At 37.7% G+C, this 18,877-nt stretch overlaps 1 protein-coding gene across 1 annotated transcript in view; it reads right to left on the reverse strand.

Moving 5' to 3' along the window:
- Positions 1–18,877, reverse strand: part of NELL2 (NEL-like 2 (chicken)) — a 133,798-nt gene that overhangs the window by 66,683 nt on the left and 48,238 nt on the right. The window contains exons 9-11 of the mRNA XM_009072914.1: positions 16,694–16,785; positions 13,905–14,007; positions 10,827–10,955 (exon numbers count right to left, since the gene is read on the reverse strand). Coding sequence (XP_009071162.1) covers positions 10,827–10,955; positions 13,905–14,007; positions 16,694–16,785 — 324 coding nt within the window. The remainder of the gene's footprint in view (positions 1–10,826; positions 10,956–13,904; positions 14,008–16,693; positions 16,786–18,877) is intronic.

Consider the following 18,877-nt stretch of genomic DNA (forward strand, 5'->3'; position numbering starts at 1 on the left):
TCAAAGCTACCAAAATAGAAGCATTTTCATCCTGTTTACTTGTTGAAAACACTGGTGTAGTCTTTTATTCACCTGTCAGGCTTTAACCCCAGCCAGCAATCAAGCCCCATGCAGACTCTTGCTGACTCCCCCACCAGAGGATCAGGGAAAGAACAATAAGGGTAAAAGCTAGAAAACTCATCGGCTGAGATAAGGACAGTTTAATAGTGAAAGCAGAAGCTGCATGTGCAAGCAGAGTAAAGCAAGGAGTTCATTAACCACTTCCCATGGGCAAGCAGGTGTTCAGCCATCCCCAAGAAAGCAGGGCCTCCATCACATGGAATGGTTACTCGGGAAGAAAAAGGCTATCACTCCAAATGTCCCCCCTTCCTCCTTCTTCCCCCCATTTTATACACTGAACATGATGTCATATGGTATGGTATATCCCATGGTATGGAACATCCCTTTGGTCAGTTTGGTTCACCTGTCTCAGCTATGTCTTCTCCCAGCCTCCCATGCACACCTAACTTTCTTGCCAATGTGGCAGCATGAAAAGCAGAAAAGACTTTGGCCCTGTGTAAGTTCTGCTCAGCAATAACAAAAACATCTCTATTATCATCACGGTGTTCAGCACAAATCCAAAACACAGTCCCATACAAGCCACTGTCAAGAAAATTAACTCTACCCCAGACAAAACCAGCACGTCACCTTTATATACAAATGCACTGCAGAAAACCTGATGCATTTCAATATCTAAGAATGCCTACAACATTTATCTTAATTTCCTCCTGCCAAAAAGCTTAGTTAGCATATTAATGCACATTCATGTCTTACTGTTCAGCCAGTAAGATACTGAAGTCAGTTCAAAAGGATGAATGCACCACTCCAATGGCTCTACACATTCAACAATAAAGACTTGTGTGCTTGAAGCCTGTGATGTGATACTGAGCCACCAGCTGTGATGTACTGACAACAGTGTAGTCATGGAGATCATCAACCTGCACTGTTCCCAGTGGAACAGATAAAAGGGGCACCTCTGAGAAAACTGGTTCGTGAAAAAGTGTTTGGAATCTGCACTTCAATGATTTATTTATACTTGCAAAAACATCAAAAATGGGAAAAAATAAACCCCTGCCTTTCTTTATCCCCCCAAGCACTCAAACAAAATGTATGCAAAATACATAACTGAAGAAAATTTTCCCTATATCCACTCCTCCTGCACCCTAATGAGTTTGCTTCCCCCGTAAAATTCCGTTACGCTTTACAATCCCATTAATAATAAGAAAACTTGACCTTCAATTTATAAATCATTGTTGACCAAAGCCTCAGACTAACAAACAAAGCCTCTCCTTAGGCCTCACTATCCATTACTGCCTTTATCCACCCCAAAAGCCTGCCAGAACAAATGAGTATGGTCCCAAGTCAGTAAATACAGGCTGTGAAGAGAGGAGGCTATTTCAAGATTTGAGGATCCTTTATGGATAGTGTCCTGCCTCCAGACATTTCCCTTAAAACTTAATGGTGTCTAACATCAGTGATTGTCCCAGACACACTTACAGAAGCACAGGGAGAAGCTCTTACAGGATTTTTGCAATAGATAAGGTTAAGTGCCTAGGAAGAGAGGGAACAGGAGCATGAAATCCTTTATCTATAAAAAAATATTTCTTAAGTGCATAAAAAACTTTCCTGGATACAAGAGAAGGGTAGATTAGACCTACAATTTAAAAACCAAACAAATAAAAACCCCATGGCTTTTATGTTAATGAAAGATTCTGTCTTCACAGCCTATAAATATCAGGCCCTGCATTTACCTGCTCAAGAGGGTAATGCTTTTCCACATCTCTCACACAAATTCTTCAGCACACCTCCATCCTGATCTGAGGGCTTCACTGCTAAGAGCAAGAGTATCATCACCCACTATTTCTGTGAATCTTGGGCCTCTATGCCGAAAATCCTAAGGACACATACGAGTAACAACAACCACCACATAGGGCCTTCAGGCCCTTATTTTTGTCACTACTGACCTGACTCACACAGAAATAGACAAGCTGTGAAAAGCTGAGATTTTCTCATCCGGTCCCTGACCTAGAAAAAGGGCATCACAAGATCAGCAGATATTACTCAACAATTAAGGGACTATGGAAGAGGAGAATGAAGTGACCAATCACAGCAACCAATACCATTGAAAAGGTAAACATGAATTTAAAACCACTGAAAGAAGCACAACTTGTCCTGCATCCTGGACAGGTCACCAAGGAAAAGAAGTTCAATCCTTTTACTTTCTCTTTGTCATCCCTCTACCAACAACTCTTTTTTTTCCTCACCTTCTGTCTCTGACATAAAGCTTCTCTGCTGTTTTACTCCCTCGGCCACTTTCTATCTGAGTAAGTTTAGTCCTGTCTCCAGATCTTGCTCACCTTGTCTCTCCTGTATTCAACCCATCCCTTCACCAGCTCTTACTCCGTAAAAGAAAAAGTACAGACAGTAACTTTGAAGCAAGCTCTCACCAGCTTAACCATTTGTGAAAGTATTGGGCTTTTTCTTTCCACTACCAAACACACTAACTCATCCTCAAACTTTTTCTCCCCAATTGCTCAAGCATTTAGTACACTAAAATTTCCCAGTTCATTGCTCTAATAAAAATGGCCACAGTAGGGTCTCTCTTGCCCAACCATATTTCCATGCTTCCTATTCTATTCAGGCTCCCTTCCTTATCACCTACAGCCTGGTTTCAGTATCTCATGTGCTTTGACTTCCATAACACTATCCTTGTATGTGTCTCTTCTTATGTATACCTTTCCTATTTGCTGTCTAAGAGGACAAAATGTCTTGAGGCTCTGGCACAGCCCTTCTCCTCCTCCCACTACTATTTCTAGGCCTATGGTTTAACTACTACTCTTACTCCAGTCAGTCACAAAACCATCGCTGCACTTTTGTTTTGCTTTGCTCTATCAAATCCACTGCAGCAATTTTTCCAAATGACATATTCCACAAAGGATATAAACATCAACTTCAATCAAAATCATATATTTTCTCACAGCCTCCCACATTATTTATTCCAGATGACAGCACCACCATAGTTGTTATCATTCCTACCCTCTAGATATATTTTTTTACCTTTTCATCTCTTTACATCCTGTGTAAAGGTGTTACCTGTGTTAGTGTTACCAATAGCCAGTAAAAAGCTTGGCTCCAATAGTGAAATTATCAAGTGGTAACACACATATGATCCACCTCTGAAACTGGGAGGTTTTATTACTTTTATTTTTGCCTACCCTTCTACAGTTGCATGTCTCTCCTCCCCCAAAGAAATAAGCACTAAACCCTAAGCAAACACAATATAACAAACCTCATGAACCAACTCTAAGAATATACCCCACATACTGAGTAAAAACACACAAAAATAGCCTCAAGTATACATAAAGACCAAGGAGAAAATAAAATAACCTTCCATTATCTCCACCATGCTGTTCCCAACAAAGAACCTGGGCCACTAACAATTCACTGTAGCAATGCATAGGGGGGGCAAGAAGAATTGGGCAGCTACTTCTGTCTATTGATTTTTACTGAATTACTAATAGACCTTTAGAGAAACTGGGTGAGTTGAATTATAAGTGTTAGCTCTGTTGTAATTAAACTAATAAGAGGGGGTTATATCTTGACTAGACTGCTAAAGCATCAATTAGACTAAAAATAAATTCTAATTATTGGATCTTCATACAAGGTGTGTTCTTTCCTAGCCCATAACTAAATTGCACAGACAACACATATATACATCCTACACATCTTTGTGCTTTTCCCTTCAGTCTATTTAAATCTCTGATCTTTCTTATGTTCATGATTTCCCTGTCCCTCTCCCAAAGCCTGAGAGGAGGCCATTAGGACAGAAAATACTCTTGAAATAAAAGCAAAGTCACTCAAGGTCTACATTCCTTGACAGAAGCTCTATATAGCCTTGAGAGGACACAACACAACATTTCAGAAATATCATTTTTAACAGTACAAAGAGTTGTTTTTATTTCAACTTGCCCCAGTTTTTGGAAAGGAAGACAGACTGTTGAGATAAAGCTGTCCTTGTTAAAACATGCAGTAGGAGATACTGTTGAACAGCTACTCATGCACGTGAGACTCTTGGAAGAAAATGAATTCTTCATTTCAGACTCATGGAAACATCACTGGACTCCACATACATTATGTAGTTTTAAAAACATATACCATAGAAAATTTTTTAAACAAATATTGTCTGCCATCATGTAATGTTTTACTTGGCAATCTGCATCTTCTTACTATTTAATATCCTGTAATTAATTCATATGGTAGTGTATACATGACAAAACAAGTAATGATATATAGTTATCTGTCAGACATGAAAGCATCCTGGGGAGCCTTTCCTTAGGCACCAAATAAGTAGTCTGAAGCAGTTGCATACTGAGAATAAAAGAGATGCTATATATGATTAATTAGTGAATTCTAAAAATCAGAACAACTTACTGAGACTTCAGTTCATGATCTAACCACTTCAGCACTGAACTTAGTTAGAAATAGGTATTTAAATCTGAATTGCAATATAATAATTCTTTTTTTATTTAAGCATGACTTCTCATTTTGAACTGAGAATGTCAAGAACTTAAACATACTTCCCACTGTTAGTGGTTTTTTTCCCCCCTATTTTAAAAGGGCAGTAAGGAGCATTAATATATTTATACAGAAAACACAAATATGTATCAGATTCTTCTCAGGAAGAGACAGCACAGATTTTACTGCACTAGTGTATTTTAAGTCCCTGTTGGAAGACAGTACCTGTAAGCAGTGCTAAAGCCCCTGTGGTTGGGTTGGACTGTGTTTGGGGTTTGGTTAGGCTCTAAACCATGCTGCACATTCTTGCAAGCTACCCAGTAGATTGCTGCCTGTTTTACAGAAAGAAGTGGTGATATCACAACTCTGCTGTCTCTCAAATGATGTCAAACTAGTTAGAGCACCATAACAGATACAAACACTGTGGTTGCTAGTGATCTGCACTCTTCATCAAAGAATATTTGTTATATTCAGTTTGCCTTAATACAAGGCATTTCTGTGTCTTTTTTACAGCTTTTGGGGATCCAGCCTCTACACAGTGTTAAGACATGTCATACTTCTAAACTGAAGTTTCAAAAGTTACAAGAGAAACCCAACCAAATGACTGTGGGCACTTTTCAGCAAATAATTCCTTCAGTAGTCCCAGCTACTAGTGAAAACTGGAGCAAAAATAAAACAAGAACAAAGTTAAGGTTTTCAGTTTCTTCCCTCTTTTGCTTGGAGGTAGCAGGTTTAATTAATTTATATGAAAACTTCTGCCTTAATTTCTCATTTAAAACCAAAATGCATCATAAGTTTTTACTGCTGGTGGAAAGGGGCTGGGCTCAGTACCATAAAGCCTCTCCTTACCAGGCACTAGCAGCAAAGAGGAGTTTAAAAGATTTTTCAAGAAGCTTCCTTTATATGATTAGTTGCAGCTTTATTTTTTAATTGTAGTAACATCACTGTCAGTCCTGGCTATGGGAGGATGATAGAATCAGTCTGAACTTAATTCCTGTAAAAGTAAATAAAATCAAATAACACTGAATCACATCCTGCAATTTGTACACATACAAACTATCTCACTGCTCCAAGTGGTGGAACCATCTGTACACTGGTATGCACCATGGCTTACGAACTGCTATCAGGGATACTACTTGCACACTAAGTTTGGAACATGCTTTATTATTTTCCTGAATTAGAGCCATGGTAGACAAGAAAGATTTGTACCACTTTGACAAAATGACACATTAGAACTGTCTTGATAATTCTTCATATTTAGATTTCTCAGTAACATAATGATGAAAATATGACTTACACTTACTGCCTTTGATGAGAAAAAATATTAATAATTGATAATATATTAATACTGATTAATATTAATGCCTCATTTTAATATTAATAATATTTAATTAGTTTTTAATAGAGATTTGGAAATAACATTCTGCCCTCCTGGAGCAAGTTTTTCTTTCTGTTTGATTAATTTTCCAACCCAACCTCAAATGACAAGGTAATGACTCAAATGCTGCCAGTTGATGGAGATGGAAATCCTTATTTTTTAGTCATGTATGATACTGTTGCCACCTTACAAATAAAAAACAGAATTTATGTGTGAAGAGACAAGCTTGGGTTACCTCCCTGGATTCACAAACTGACAGTACTGTACCAGTCCTAAGCAGGACACTCAAAAAATACGGTGCACATCATGAAGACAGCAAAGCTAGCAAATAGCCCAGTATTAGTTATCCAAGACACAGAAGACTTAACAGAATATATTTTAGTACTCTGGGGTTTATCTCCGTTACAAAGATCTGTCTTTCTTACACTCATCTCAGTATTATGCTTACTTTAAGAAAAAATGTTATGTTGATAACTGTATTTGGCCAATACAATGCAACATGTATCCTACTGCAATTTGATTATTACTATTTATCTTCTGTAAGATTTCTTCTCTCCACTGCAACCTGTAGAAATAAGACTAATTTTGAAAACATACTTTATTTTTGTAATCCAATAGTTAAAACCAACAAGATTAACTGTAAGATTAACAACAGATTGTACTAATTAGGTAAGTGAAGTAGTGCAATATTTATATTGTTGCTGAAGAGAGTTGAATAATGCATTAGCATTTTTATGCAAACACAGTGGTAAATTAGTAATTCCTTCCAAACAGAATCAGTACATACAACTCTAAGGGAAACCCAATGAAGTCCAATCAAGTGACACTTCAGGCATCTCTGGAAAGAGACAATTTATCCTCTAAGACTGCTTACTTCCCTCTGCTGCTGCTGATTCAAATCAAGCCAGCTTATTCAAAAGCAGATTTCTAAACTGAAAACCTTCTCCCCTCAAGCGACAAACATCAGTGAAGCTGATGCAATTCTCAAATGCAGACAGTCACTCGGTCTTTGGTCTAATTTCATCTACTACGCTTGAAACTGGGACAAACATGACAACAGCCAAGAAACTAGAAGAGTTACTGAGGAAAAAGGATGAATTAGAATATAAATGCAAAATAGCTTCACAAAAATTTGTTTTAGAATACTAAATGATCCCAAATTGTTAAGATAAGTTAACTATGTTGTGTACTGTGCAACTAGTATAACTAAATTTCCATATATCAAAAAATAAACATTACAGTCCTCATACCCATAAGGCAAATTTGCAATGTGTAGAGGTTTGACCCTGGTCAGCAATTTAGCACCCACCAGCTGCTTCCTCACTCCACCCTCCAGTGCAATAGAGGAAATAATTAAAAGAGTGAAAGTGAGAAAAGTTGAGATAAAGACCATTTAATAAGTGAAGGGGGAGGAGGGGGGAAAAATGATTAAAATGCAATCAGTCCAGTTCCCACCAGCAGAGAGAGGCCCAGTCAGTCTTTGAGCAACAGCCACCCTAGAAAGAGTATCCCTGTTTTTACTGCTGAAAATGATGTCACAAATCTACAACACAACACCATACAGGAAGCTACCAAGAAAATTAACTCTATCATGGCCAAAATTGGTACGTGATGTCAAACGGTCTCTGCACCAGGAAAAATACTCTTGTAACTCTGGTCAAAATTGGTACATGATGTCAAATGGTCTCTGCACCAGGAAAAATACTCTTGATAAAGAAGCAAATAACCCTGTTTTCTCAAACTTGGTCTTCACAAAAGATTATTGCATTGTCCTGCCTTCTTTCCTAAGCCTGCTCTCCTCCCTATTTAATCAGCAATCCTTGGCAACACTGCTGAAGTGAAATCAGATTTTGCACATCAAAATTGGTACATGATGTCAAATGGTCTCTGCACCAGGAAAAATACTCTTGATAAAGAAGCAAATAACCCTGTTTTCTCAAACTTGGTCTTCACAAAAGATTATTGCATTGTCCTGCCTTCTTTCCTAAGCCTGCTCTCCTCCCTATTTAATCAGCAATCCTTGGCAACACTGCTGAAGTGAAATCAGATTTTGCACAGAGACAGTTGAAATATGGTCCTCTAGATGCATCAGAATATCTGGGTAGCCAAGAGTCACAAACTTTATCCTTAAAAACCTTTTCATCCTAACTCCAGCACCATAAATTAGTGGGCATTGAGCACTATTTGAAATATATCCTGGAGCGTGATCAGGAGGAGTTTGAGAGTACTGCAGGTGTTGCTTTGGGAAAAACTAATTACACTTCAACAAAACATCTCTTTTAGTAACATGTTCATATTAGGTAGATACACCAAGGATGCTATATTCAAAAGCACCTATACCTGGGCAGCACAGCATAATCCATACCCAGCCTGCCCATAAAGTATCTCAAACTGCATAATAACCTGAGGCAGGAAAGAGATTTCAGAGTATTTGGAATAAGGCTTACAGCACATAAATGAAGAAATCCCAATTTTTAAGTATGCTTTACACAGTCCTCTGAGGGAAAGCTAAATGTGACATAAATATTAACAAATATTATTATTATAAAACACAAAGTTATCCACCATAACAGTATCTAGAGACATCACACAGCTTTGGAAAGCACCAGTTCTTTCTAGGACAGAAGCCAAACTCTTCCATCATTCAGATGAAATTTATACAGTTTTTCCAGACCCACACTGAAACCAGCTTTGAATATTTTTATTTTTGTTCTTCTGCCTTAAGGAGAAATTCTACCAATGGGAACATCATTACTTCTGTTTATTCTTTGAATTTTGACAGTGCTGAGGCACAAATCAGGACTGTATTGAGTGAAATTTGGCTCTAACACAGAACCAATGACGTTCAACTTTGCAGTATATCTGAAGTTTTATAAAGTACAGACATAGAAACATCTCTCATCCCCGTGGGCTTCGGTCATTACAAAAAGCCTTCTTTGAAATGCTTTGTGTTAGTAAAGTACAGACATAGAAACAGCTCTCATTCCCGTGGGCTTTGGTCATTACAGAAAGCCTTCTTTGAAATGCTTTGTGTTAACACGATGTTTCTACACTTGGTATTGCTTGCAATTAAAGCCACAATAATGGCAGAGTGAAGAAAAGGCATGTGCTGAGAAAGGGAGGTTGGGACCATTATAGCCTTTCAAGATAAGGCACAGGCCTCTGAAAAGACTTAGTGTTAGGCTATTGCTATTGTACCCTTTGCTATTACACAGTTTAGTATTAGGTGTTAGGCTATTGCTATTGCGCCCTTTGCTATTACACAGTTTAGTATTAAGGTAAGAGTCTCCTACCAGAAACAAAACAAAACAAAAAAAAAAACAAAACAGTGCTCAAAACCACATTTGGGCTGAAAAAAGGGATACAACACTAAAAGCACAACTCTGAAGAAACAGGGGTATTTCTGTTCATTGTCCATTGTCTTCCACAAAAATAATTCTAAAATTTAAATTTGCAAACTTATTTCCTCTCCTTCCAGCACATGACCCTCACACGTAGTCAGGGACCAGACATGCCTGGCAAGTTCCACGCAAAGCAGCCAACTCTAACTTGAGCCACATGGAGATCACTAAGAAACTGTAACTTGCTTTTCTGTAGTCATTGAGCAGTGACAACAGAACCATAGGGAAAAAAAACCTTCTTAAAGCACCTGATTTCATTATTGCTCCAGTAACCCCTTCAAATAGGAAAAGGCTGATGACTTCCTAGAAAAACAGATCCACAGCCTCAAACACAGCATAGTCTTCAGGGTCTTTGGGATTAAAAGTGGCTGATGCTGCAACATGAAACAAGCTATACAGCCAGGTCCTGATGACAGATGCCTGTTGGGATGTGATGAGGGGCAAGGGATTTGTTTCTGCATGATTTTTAGTTCTGCTTCTCAAAACTAGATTCCATCAGAAGGCTTACCATAAACATTAAGGAGAGATTTATGTGAAGCTGAATTATTTACTCCTTTCCTGAAAACAGCAGCGAATTCTGAAATCTAAATGTACAGATAAGCATTCCCACTGATACTAATGCAGCTACTAACTCAAGCAAGCTGTGGGCATTAAGTTTGGCAGAGTTCAGCCCAAGGAACAGTCTTAAAAGGCCTTGATTTGTCCCATTTATTGTGCATCACTAGAGAACAATCCAGGTATTAGGTGGGACTGCAGAGTACCTTAGACTCTACTCACAGATGACTTACTTTCTGCACCAAACTACTTATTAGTCAGAGCCAATCCTGCTGCCAACACTTAAGCTTTATGGTAAGAATGGCCTGACAGCACACTAGTATTTGCAGAATCAGGGGTTTCATAAGGAAGAGCAACTTAGCACAAACTCTAAGAGATTGTGCAGAGGACTTTGGCTTTCACACTGCTGGAGTGGGGATGGGGTTTTTTATTACACAAGATTGTATAGGTGATTCTCTTCTGATTAATTAGCTTGTTGCTCTCTGATACCAAAAGAGCAACTCAATTGATAAATTTTTACTCAGTATGATTAACAATACTAGTATCTAGTCTGTAGCATTTCAGAGAGAATGGGAACAGGCAGCAGTGAAAAGAGAAACTAAATGTTACACTGATGTGTTTTTCAAATGGTTGACTTTTAGGTTGCCTGAGTATCTGAATACCATGGGAAAAAAAAACTTTCCTATGGAAGCATGTTTTTAATTCAAGACCTCAGTCACTTCCATGCTGGTAAGATTTTTTCATTTTTTGAAAGAACTAATTGGAGAGATTATTTACATAGTTTACAGATTCTATACATAGTTTATATAGATTATATATAGTTGATCAACATACTGTATATCTAATTCATTGCACTAAATAGGTCTATCCCTTTGACAGCTTATGAAACAATACATTCATCCCACAATAATTTATACAACTGAGCTAGGCATCTGTACCTTCACAGTAGGCATTGTCCTCTCGAAGGGCTCGGAAGCCATCTCGGCAGCTACAGACAGCTCTGTCATCCAGGTTCCGGCAGACTGAATGCTCCATACAGTTATGCCCTTCAGTGCAAAAGTCATGGCCTGTACAGAAGAAGAAGCGTGATAGAGGGTTAAAAAGAATCCAGGGATTATAAAACATCTCTGTCAAAGTCAGTCCTATCTTTTTCTCAGTTAGGTCAAAGAATACCTTTCTGTTGTCTGTGAGATAAAAATAAATTGTACCAAGCATGAAATGGATGAAAGGAGTAGTAAAGGCCACAAGAACAGACTGTCTCTAGGTCTTCAATTCAATTTCAGGTTATGACATTGATCTGAGGCAGTTGGATAGGAGGGTTGCTTGAATCTGTCTCCTTGTCATTGTTAAGTACTTTTACAAGACATGCCTTAATTACATATTTCTTGTAATTTTCTTTTTGTTTGCTTGGACATTATAAAAGAGCTCAACAGCTTAGACACTCAGCATCTCATTTACTAGTGGCATCACTTTTTTCCTAGCGCTTTTTGTTTCCAGGTGTATTTATAAAATCCTTCCACATTTACCCAAAAGTCTTTGGTTAACATTGATTTATTTTGCTTTACTCTTCCCCTTATCACTTCCTTTCAAGCTCCACTGACTGAATACTCTTCCCTTACTGCACCATCCTTTCCATTTCAGATAATTTTATTTTTAAAATCTCACCTTTTAGTCATATCTATTTCCTATTTTCCTGTTTTTTCCTTTTCCATTTTTCCTTAATGTGAACACTTTCTATTGTGCCTTAATTACAAATTTTTAAGATTATGGAGTTCTTCTTGAGGCTGGAAAATTTAGATTTAACCTTTCAACTCAGTAGGGTTTTTTTAAAGTTACTCTGTTTGCTCTCATGAAATTCAATGCTGCTATCTTGCTGATTAAATTATCCTTTATTATCCTGAAACCAAGCTGGTTGTAGTAACTGACTTGAAGCTTCCACAGTTTCTACATCCATCTGCCTATAAAAGTGTGGAGCTAGTCTAGTTTTCTCACTAATTTCATTTGTTTCAAGTTTCCTTCTTTAACTGAAGCATTAGAATTGATCAAGCAGCAGCATTGTACTCTTGTTTTCCAGTAACTATTTTCATCTCTCAAAACCACAGGAGAACTGGGGAATATGGGTCAGGCTCAGGGGACCAGGACTGGTACAACAGCAAGAGCTCCAGAATGCAAGCTGGAATCAAGCTGCAACACAGGCCTCTTGCAAAACAGCAAACAACTATTTGTTGGCAGTAAAGATTATTATTTTTATCACTCCACCTGGCTTCTGCTTCATATTTTGCTGTGAAAGAGCTTCTACCTCTAACCCCACAGAAGCTAAGTCAAACAAGCACATCAAGCAGGACAATGGCAGCAGAGTCTGCTTGGAGGTCAGGTCAGAGAGGTCTTTTGCATTTGGATAGCTCAGGAACAGCGTAAAGCAACAGGAACAAAGCAAAGCAAAACAAGAGAAACAGAGGAGACCATAAAGACAGAATGTTTTAGTACAGAGAGCCAGTGACATGGTCATGATGCAGACATCACAGACCTAGTATCATACAAGAGGCTAATGTTTTTCTTTCCTGCTGTGGATTGTTTCTCTGTAACTTAGAGATATGCTTAGGTAGTGTTACTTAAATATTATTATTCACCACAGCTACGACAGTGCTGATATCCAACATGGGACATTAAGGAGCAAAATGCTCTATGCTTTTACTAGTGTCAGAGGGTCTTCAATACCCCGTAATGGCAGCAGAAGAGTGTGTGTCAAGCACAAACTCTGGCCATGGTGACATCTACTCTGTCTTTTTGTTTTCCTCCTCATTGAATCCTGAGTTTATAACAAAACAATAGCCTTATTTCTGGATTTCCTGGCCAGATTTTGGCAGTAACATGTCAGCCAAAAGGGTGAGGGCTTTTTTACTGATTTTTTTGCTATTCTTAAGATTCTCAACACTTATGCAGCAGCTGTATAAATAAACCAAATACATGCTGCTGAAAAACAGCATACAGCAGCTTCTTGTTTAAAGAATAAGTTCCCCAGCTCATGAGAAGCCATGCTAGCATAGTTCAGTCAGGACTGAAAATGTTCAGAAAGCACTCAAATGATATACATTAAGATTTTCTAGCTATACCAGGCTCAAGAAGCAGAGAATTCTTTTTTCTAAGCTGCTCAAGATTTTATAGAAAATTGTCATTAAAAAATCCTTTTTGACTATGACAGACTTCAAGACCAATCTTAAGTTCTTTTCTTCTACTTTCTTATCTCTCTGCTTGATGTCATTAATCATATCCTTTATGTTTGTGCTGAGTAGCACAGAAACAACTATAGCTGCACTTCTCTTTTCACTGAAGTATACCTAAAATCAGTCCAAGAGTCTAACATCCTCTTTCATCAATTTATCTTATGTAGCTATAGAAAAAACAGGTGTAGTCACTTGAAGATGCAATTGCTCATAGCTTTGAAGATACCAGTATTAATCCAGATGAAAAGAGTGGGCTAAGGACACAGAGCATTTTCCTATACCTCTCTCCTTCGGTAAGGATCATACTGGGTGTAACACACAAAGGTGCACAGCATACAAAAATATTCCCCAAAGCTTCTGCTTATAGATGCAGACTACAACCTCAAACAGGTAAACAGGTTATTCCAGTATTTGAACAACTGCATAGCAAGAAAAGTTCTCTGACACAAGTATCTCAAAGCAACCCAGAAAGATGCTAGAAAACATGGACATTTCTCTAATCTCATTTTGTTTGGACAGTAGAGTGGGTAAAGAGTAGAAATTCACTAATTATCTAGCCATTTTTGGCTAGAATAAAACACAAACACATTTCACAGAATTTACACTAGTAGATGTTGTACAAACAATTTTCAGATGTCACAGTGCAGATGTTATCTATTCAGCTTCCCAAGATCTACAGTGATTATTATGCATACAAGTGTCCTATTCAAAATTATCAGAAAAAAAAAGTCCATATAATCTATAAGAATGGAAAGTTACACTGATCTGATATATATCCTCCTATTACCTTACCTTTACAGATTTTGCAGCAACTGTGAGATAAGGGGATCTGCTGAGATTCTGGGCAGTTCAAAGCTGCACAGCTGTCTTTTGGAATACGCTGCATTTTGTGGTCCTGTTAAAGTAATTAATTAATACTGTGAGATAAGAAATAAAATTATAACTTTAGTGGAGCTTTAGCATTGTAATGTATAAACAAAAAACTGCCTAGGCCAAACTCCAGGTACCTTCAAAAACCATTTGAGAGGACAACGTAGCCCAATAAAAGCATCAGGAACCCCCCTACACTCGAATCTTTTCATGCAAGCAAGAGTATAGCAACAGCTCTCATTCTCTTATCTTAGCCAGCAAGAAACTTGCCTCAGAGGATTCTTTTAAAATTATGCCTGAAAGAGTAACAACTATTTCTCAAAACCTGAGGTGGCAGATTCCAGAGTCAGGGGTCCTCAAAAGGAATACTCTGAACAGCTTGTTATTTATACAGCAAGTAAAATCAAACTGAACATCTCTAATCTCACTGCTGAGGCAATAACACTGAAGGAAATGGGCACCAAGTCCCTATTGGGAAAGAGAGAGTTTCTCAGCTAAGTTTGGATCAGGCATCTGGAAATGTACAATACCACAAGATGGTATCTGGGTATCTTCAGGCACTCAGTGCAGGTCACATGAAATCACTGCAGTGTAACCACACAAAATGCTTGCCTTAGCAATCTGGCTACCTCTAGGCTCCCTTGGGCACTAAATAATGTGTCTTGCAGTGCTCTAATCATTATATGGCAAAGAAAGAAAACAAGGCAAACAACAGCAAGTTCCTCAGAAATATCTGCCTTAAATACAGCAAGCTGGTTAAAATAAGAGTTCAGTGAACTCAGGACTGCATTTCTGCATGCAAGAAAAGTATTTAAAATCATGCATATGACATTGCATCCACCATTATGATGATGATGATGATTACCCTAGCATTTAATTTCAAATCCTCTTTAAACACAAAATAAAGAGATGAATATTAACACAATGGCCAATGTCAAAATTACTGCTCAGATTTTACCTTAAACAATCTTGACCCTAATCTGATTATAAAGCAAACCAGCCACATATGTGATATACACCACGACAAGCAAAACCCAACAATTCCACAACATGAACCTTTGATAGAAATAACATTAGTTAGGGTAGTCTGGATTGCATTTAATTTTTTCATGAATTCTAATTTGGAAGTGAATTTTTCATTGCCTTATTTATAATATTCAAACAGAAAAGTGCGTGCCTGTAGCATGCACAAATGCAGCAGCCACACAAAACAAAAATGATGCTTCTAATTGCATGCAGGCAAAAAGATGAAATTCTCTACCTTGCCTTGATAACATCATTATAAGCCTTCAAGCACGAAATCAGTACTTGTGCCATTCCCATTAATATCTCTTGACCTGAAGTCATTAGTTATATCCTTTTATGAGATCTCTGGTAGTAATAAAATAGTGCTCACCTATGAATTCCTAACTGACCAACATAGTTTACAGTCTATGGATTTTCTCCTCTGAACTATCATTCACAAGGCTGTTCAGCAGAAACTCTGTACTTCAGACCTTGAAAAAGCAGCATTTGAATCAGCCAAAGCTTCTGCCTACTACTTCTATGGGGACAGTGAGGCAACCTACCAGCAAACAAGTCTAATCAATGAAACACAGACTAGCACAGCCAACAGAAGTATTTTCTTCATACAGTATCACAACAACCAGCTGCAAGGAACACAAGGCAACATCACATAACTTTTGATCATTGTTAGTTATATCCATTGACTAAACAAAGAATTCATGCCCCAAGTGTCATGTTGAAAATACGAGCTCACAGCCCTGAAACACCTACAGCTGAATCCAAAATTATTTCTGGTCAGCTTCTCCTTTCCATTCTCAAAACGCTTTCAAAGCACCTACTGCAGGAATTAAGCTCACAAGGATTAAAATCAACAGCAGTAAGGCAAGAGTCCCCAGTTCTTCTTTGTAAAACACACATTTTAGCAGGCATATAAAAATGTATGAGATTTCCTGAAACTGGTACAGTTAGATAGCTGTGTGGCCAGAAGAATTGCTCCCCTCTTTCTCTCTGCCCTAAAAATGTGCATTCAGGTTTTCCACTTCATCTCACACCATGCAGCTCTCTATCCCTCCCCTGGAAAGACAACGTACAATCCACTGCAGTGATTTGCGTAATTTTCAACCCACAGTTTTCCCTGGGATATATTTTGCCCTTAAACAGTATTTGTGCCCTGAAGAGCAACTCTGTTCATGCATCAGGGCAAGCCAGACTCAGCATCAGGCATGTTCTGTTTACAAATCCCAACCCTACCCTATTTCCATCCCTAGAAATACCAGACAACTGGTCTACCAGCTCTTTTTTTCCTTTTTCCTCTAGCTTCTTCTCTAAGAATTATCCTAAACTCCAAATTATGTCACATGCATGCATTTCTTGCACCTGAGCACAATTTTCAACAATAATACTGCACATGGACACATAAGCTAGTCTGCTGCTGTTTCATCACTGATAATGGAGATGATATCTAAGGAGGAAAGAATGGTGCTTCATTGTCAAGCTGCATCAAAGCTTGCAGCTATGCAAAGTAAATTTATTTGCAAAGTTTGATGTGGAACTCAGTATGACAAAATAAACACAGGACCCCTTAGATGCCTCTTCTTTTATCACTTCCTAAGGTAGACCCTGTCTGTGTTTCAAAAGTTTCTTTCAGTGGGACTTTGATATTTCTAACATGCAAGAATTTTTTTTTCAATCAACAGTATTCTTACCTTGCACTCAAAGAGAACACAGTCCCCTGAGCTTGAATACACAGTTTCTCTTTGTCCTTCAAAGTAGGTTCTGCCTTCAAATACACACACCGCTTCAGAGGGAAAAAACAAACAAACAAAAAACAACACCATGATTTTGTATAAAACTGTTGGTACTCTGCTTATAGAACTGATGCATATTCTTAAAGATAACTGCATTTCAAAATGAAAATACTAAATCAGCTGCAAGAATATTCTAAACCCATCTGTAGGACCCTTGGATATCATAAGAAAAAAAAAAAATTTAGGAGAAAAAACCATACAAGAGAACCAGAAAAGCATATGTAAGTAAAGGTGAAGGATGTTGAAGCGATGTGGAGTACAGACAGCTTTGAGATGGCAGAAAAGATATATCTCAGGTCACTCAAAGAAAGCTATGACTGCCTGCAACACAGCCCAGGGGTGCACAGGAAAATGGAGCTGAGAGCAGCTCCAGTGGCATTAATAGATAACTAGTTTCTTGAAGAAATATTTTGCAGAACAAAAGTTTCATTACTCCACACAGTTATTAAACATTATATATTTGTATATTGATTATCCCAATTATTTACTATTGCTGTTGAAATATATTAGAGTATATGAATTTTATTTCACAGGAACTGACCTTCCATGACTGTCTTTTCCTCTCTTACCTCCACGCCTCCCCAACAAAAATAGGATCAAATCTCCAATAATCTAATGACAGAATGATGTCCCTAGGATTGGTGTTTGTTATACCATGACCTGGCCTGGTGCCATTCCTGCATCCTGACAGCACCAGGTTTTACAGCAGCATGCTGACATAGCTCATACTCAATGGTTCTCTAAAGTTCTCATTCAGTATTTCAGGGTTACATAAAACATCATCACAGAAAACCATCTTGCTTTTTTTTTTTTTTAAAATGGGTCCATTACTGCAATTACATTATGCAAAGTACAAAGGCTGAGGGACTTAACTGCTAGGTACACAAAATTGGATGTCTGTCTCTGTTGCTGGTCAAGGCTCATCAAGTAAGCATAATCATGAAATAACCAGAGTAGGTTACAACTTTCAAGTTCTAGATTATGTGTTAGAGGTCTCATTTGCTAATCATTGATTAGGAAACGTAAATCAATTATACTTTCACAGAGAGATATATCTGTCCTGTTCAAATGATGTAAATCAATTATACTTTCTCAGAGAGATATATCTGTCCTGTTCAAATACACAACAATTTGTAGACAATTTTAAAATATCTAAAAGTACAATATTTTATTTATTTATTTATATTTTGCATTATCTATATTAATTATCATTACTCCTGAAATTTTCATTTCTCCTTCACTTTTTTAAACTTGCCTCCCTATTCCTTTTTCAGCATACAAAAAAAATAAGTTTTGGAACAGATGTTGAAAAAGAAGTGATGGGTATAGTGACAAAAATGTTGGGTTTTTTTCAAATTCAACAATATGAGTTATAAGATCTTAAAAAACATGAAATAATTTGTGTGATGTAAGATTGCACAGCACTTTCAAGAATTTATATCACAGCATGTTGCAGCACTCTAAATCCCATGAACAGCAGAGTTTACCATCAGACTTAATAAAGTACAGAAAGGAGCCACAGGGGAGAGTCCAGGAAGAGTCCTAGGGCTAATAGAATGAGGAATTTTGCAAAACATCCACAAAGAAAGGTCACAAAGAGTCAGAATAGCTCAATACAGTGTCTCTTTCCTCTCCCAGAAAACAAGCTCTTCTAGGAGGAAGTATGTGAAGGAAAAAAATCTCTATAAATCTTTATTGGGGACTAGCAGATCTTGAATCCAGACAGGACAAAGCCATCCAGTCATATATATCACCTCCTATGTATTACAGGCCATGAGACTAAACTGAAATACTGATATATTAAGCCCTTTTCCTTGTCCCACACATTTCAAGCTTCTAAGAACAACTACATGTGACAGGAAAAAATGAAGTACAGCAATGCCTGAGGACCACACAATGGCAATGAACTGTTAACACATTCTCATGTTCCCAGCTGACAGTGTATGTCTGTTCACAGGAAAGGCAAAAGACATCAAAATCACTGTCATTCTGTCTTGGAAGAAAATACTCTCCTAAAGCCAAAATACTCTCAACACATGAGTAAGACTACCCAGGCATCTTAAAAAAAATAAAATATACAAA

The sequence above is a fragment of the Acanthisitta chloris genome, unplaced genomic scaffold (assembly GCF_000695815.1).
Source record: "Acanthisitta chloris isolate BGI_N310 unplaced genomic scaffold, ASM69581v1 scaffold2044, whole genome shotgun sequence".
In the NCBI taxonomy this organism is placed as follows: Eukaryota; Metazoa; Chordata; class Aves; order Passeriformes; family Acanthisittidae; genus Acanthisitta; species Acanthisitta chloris.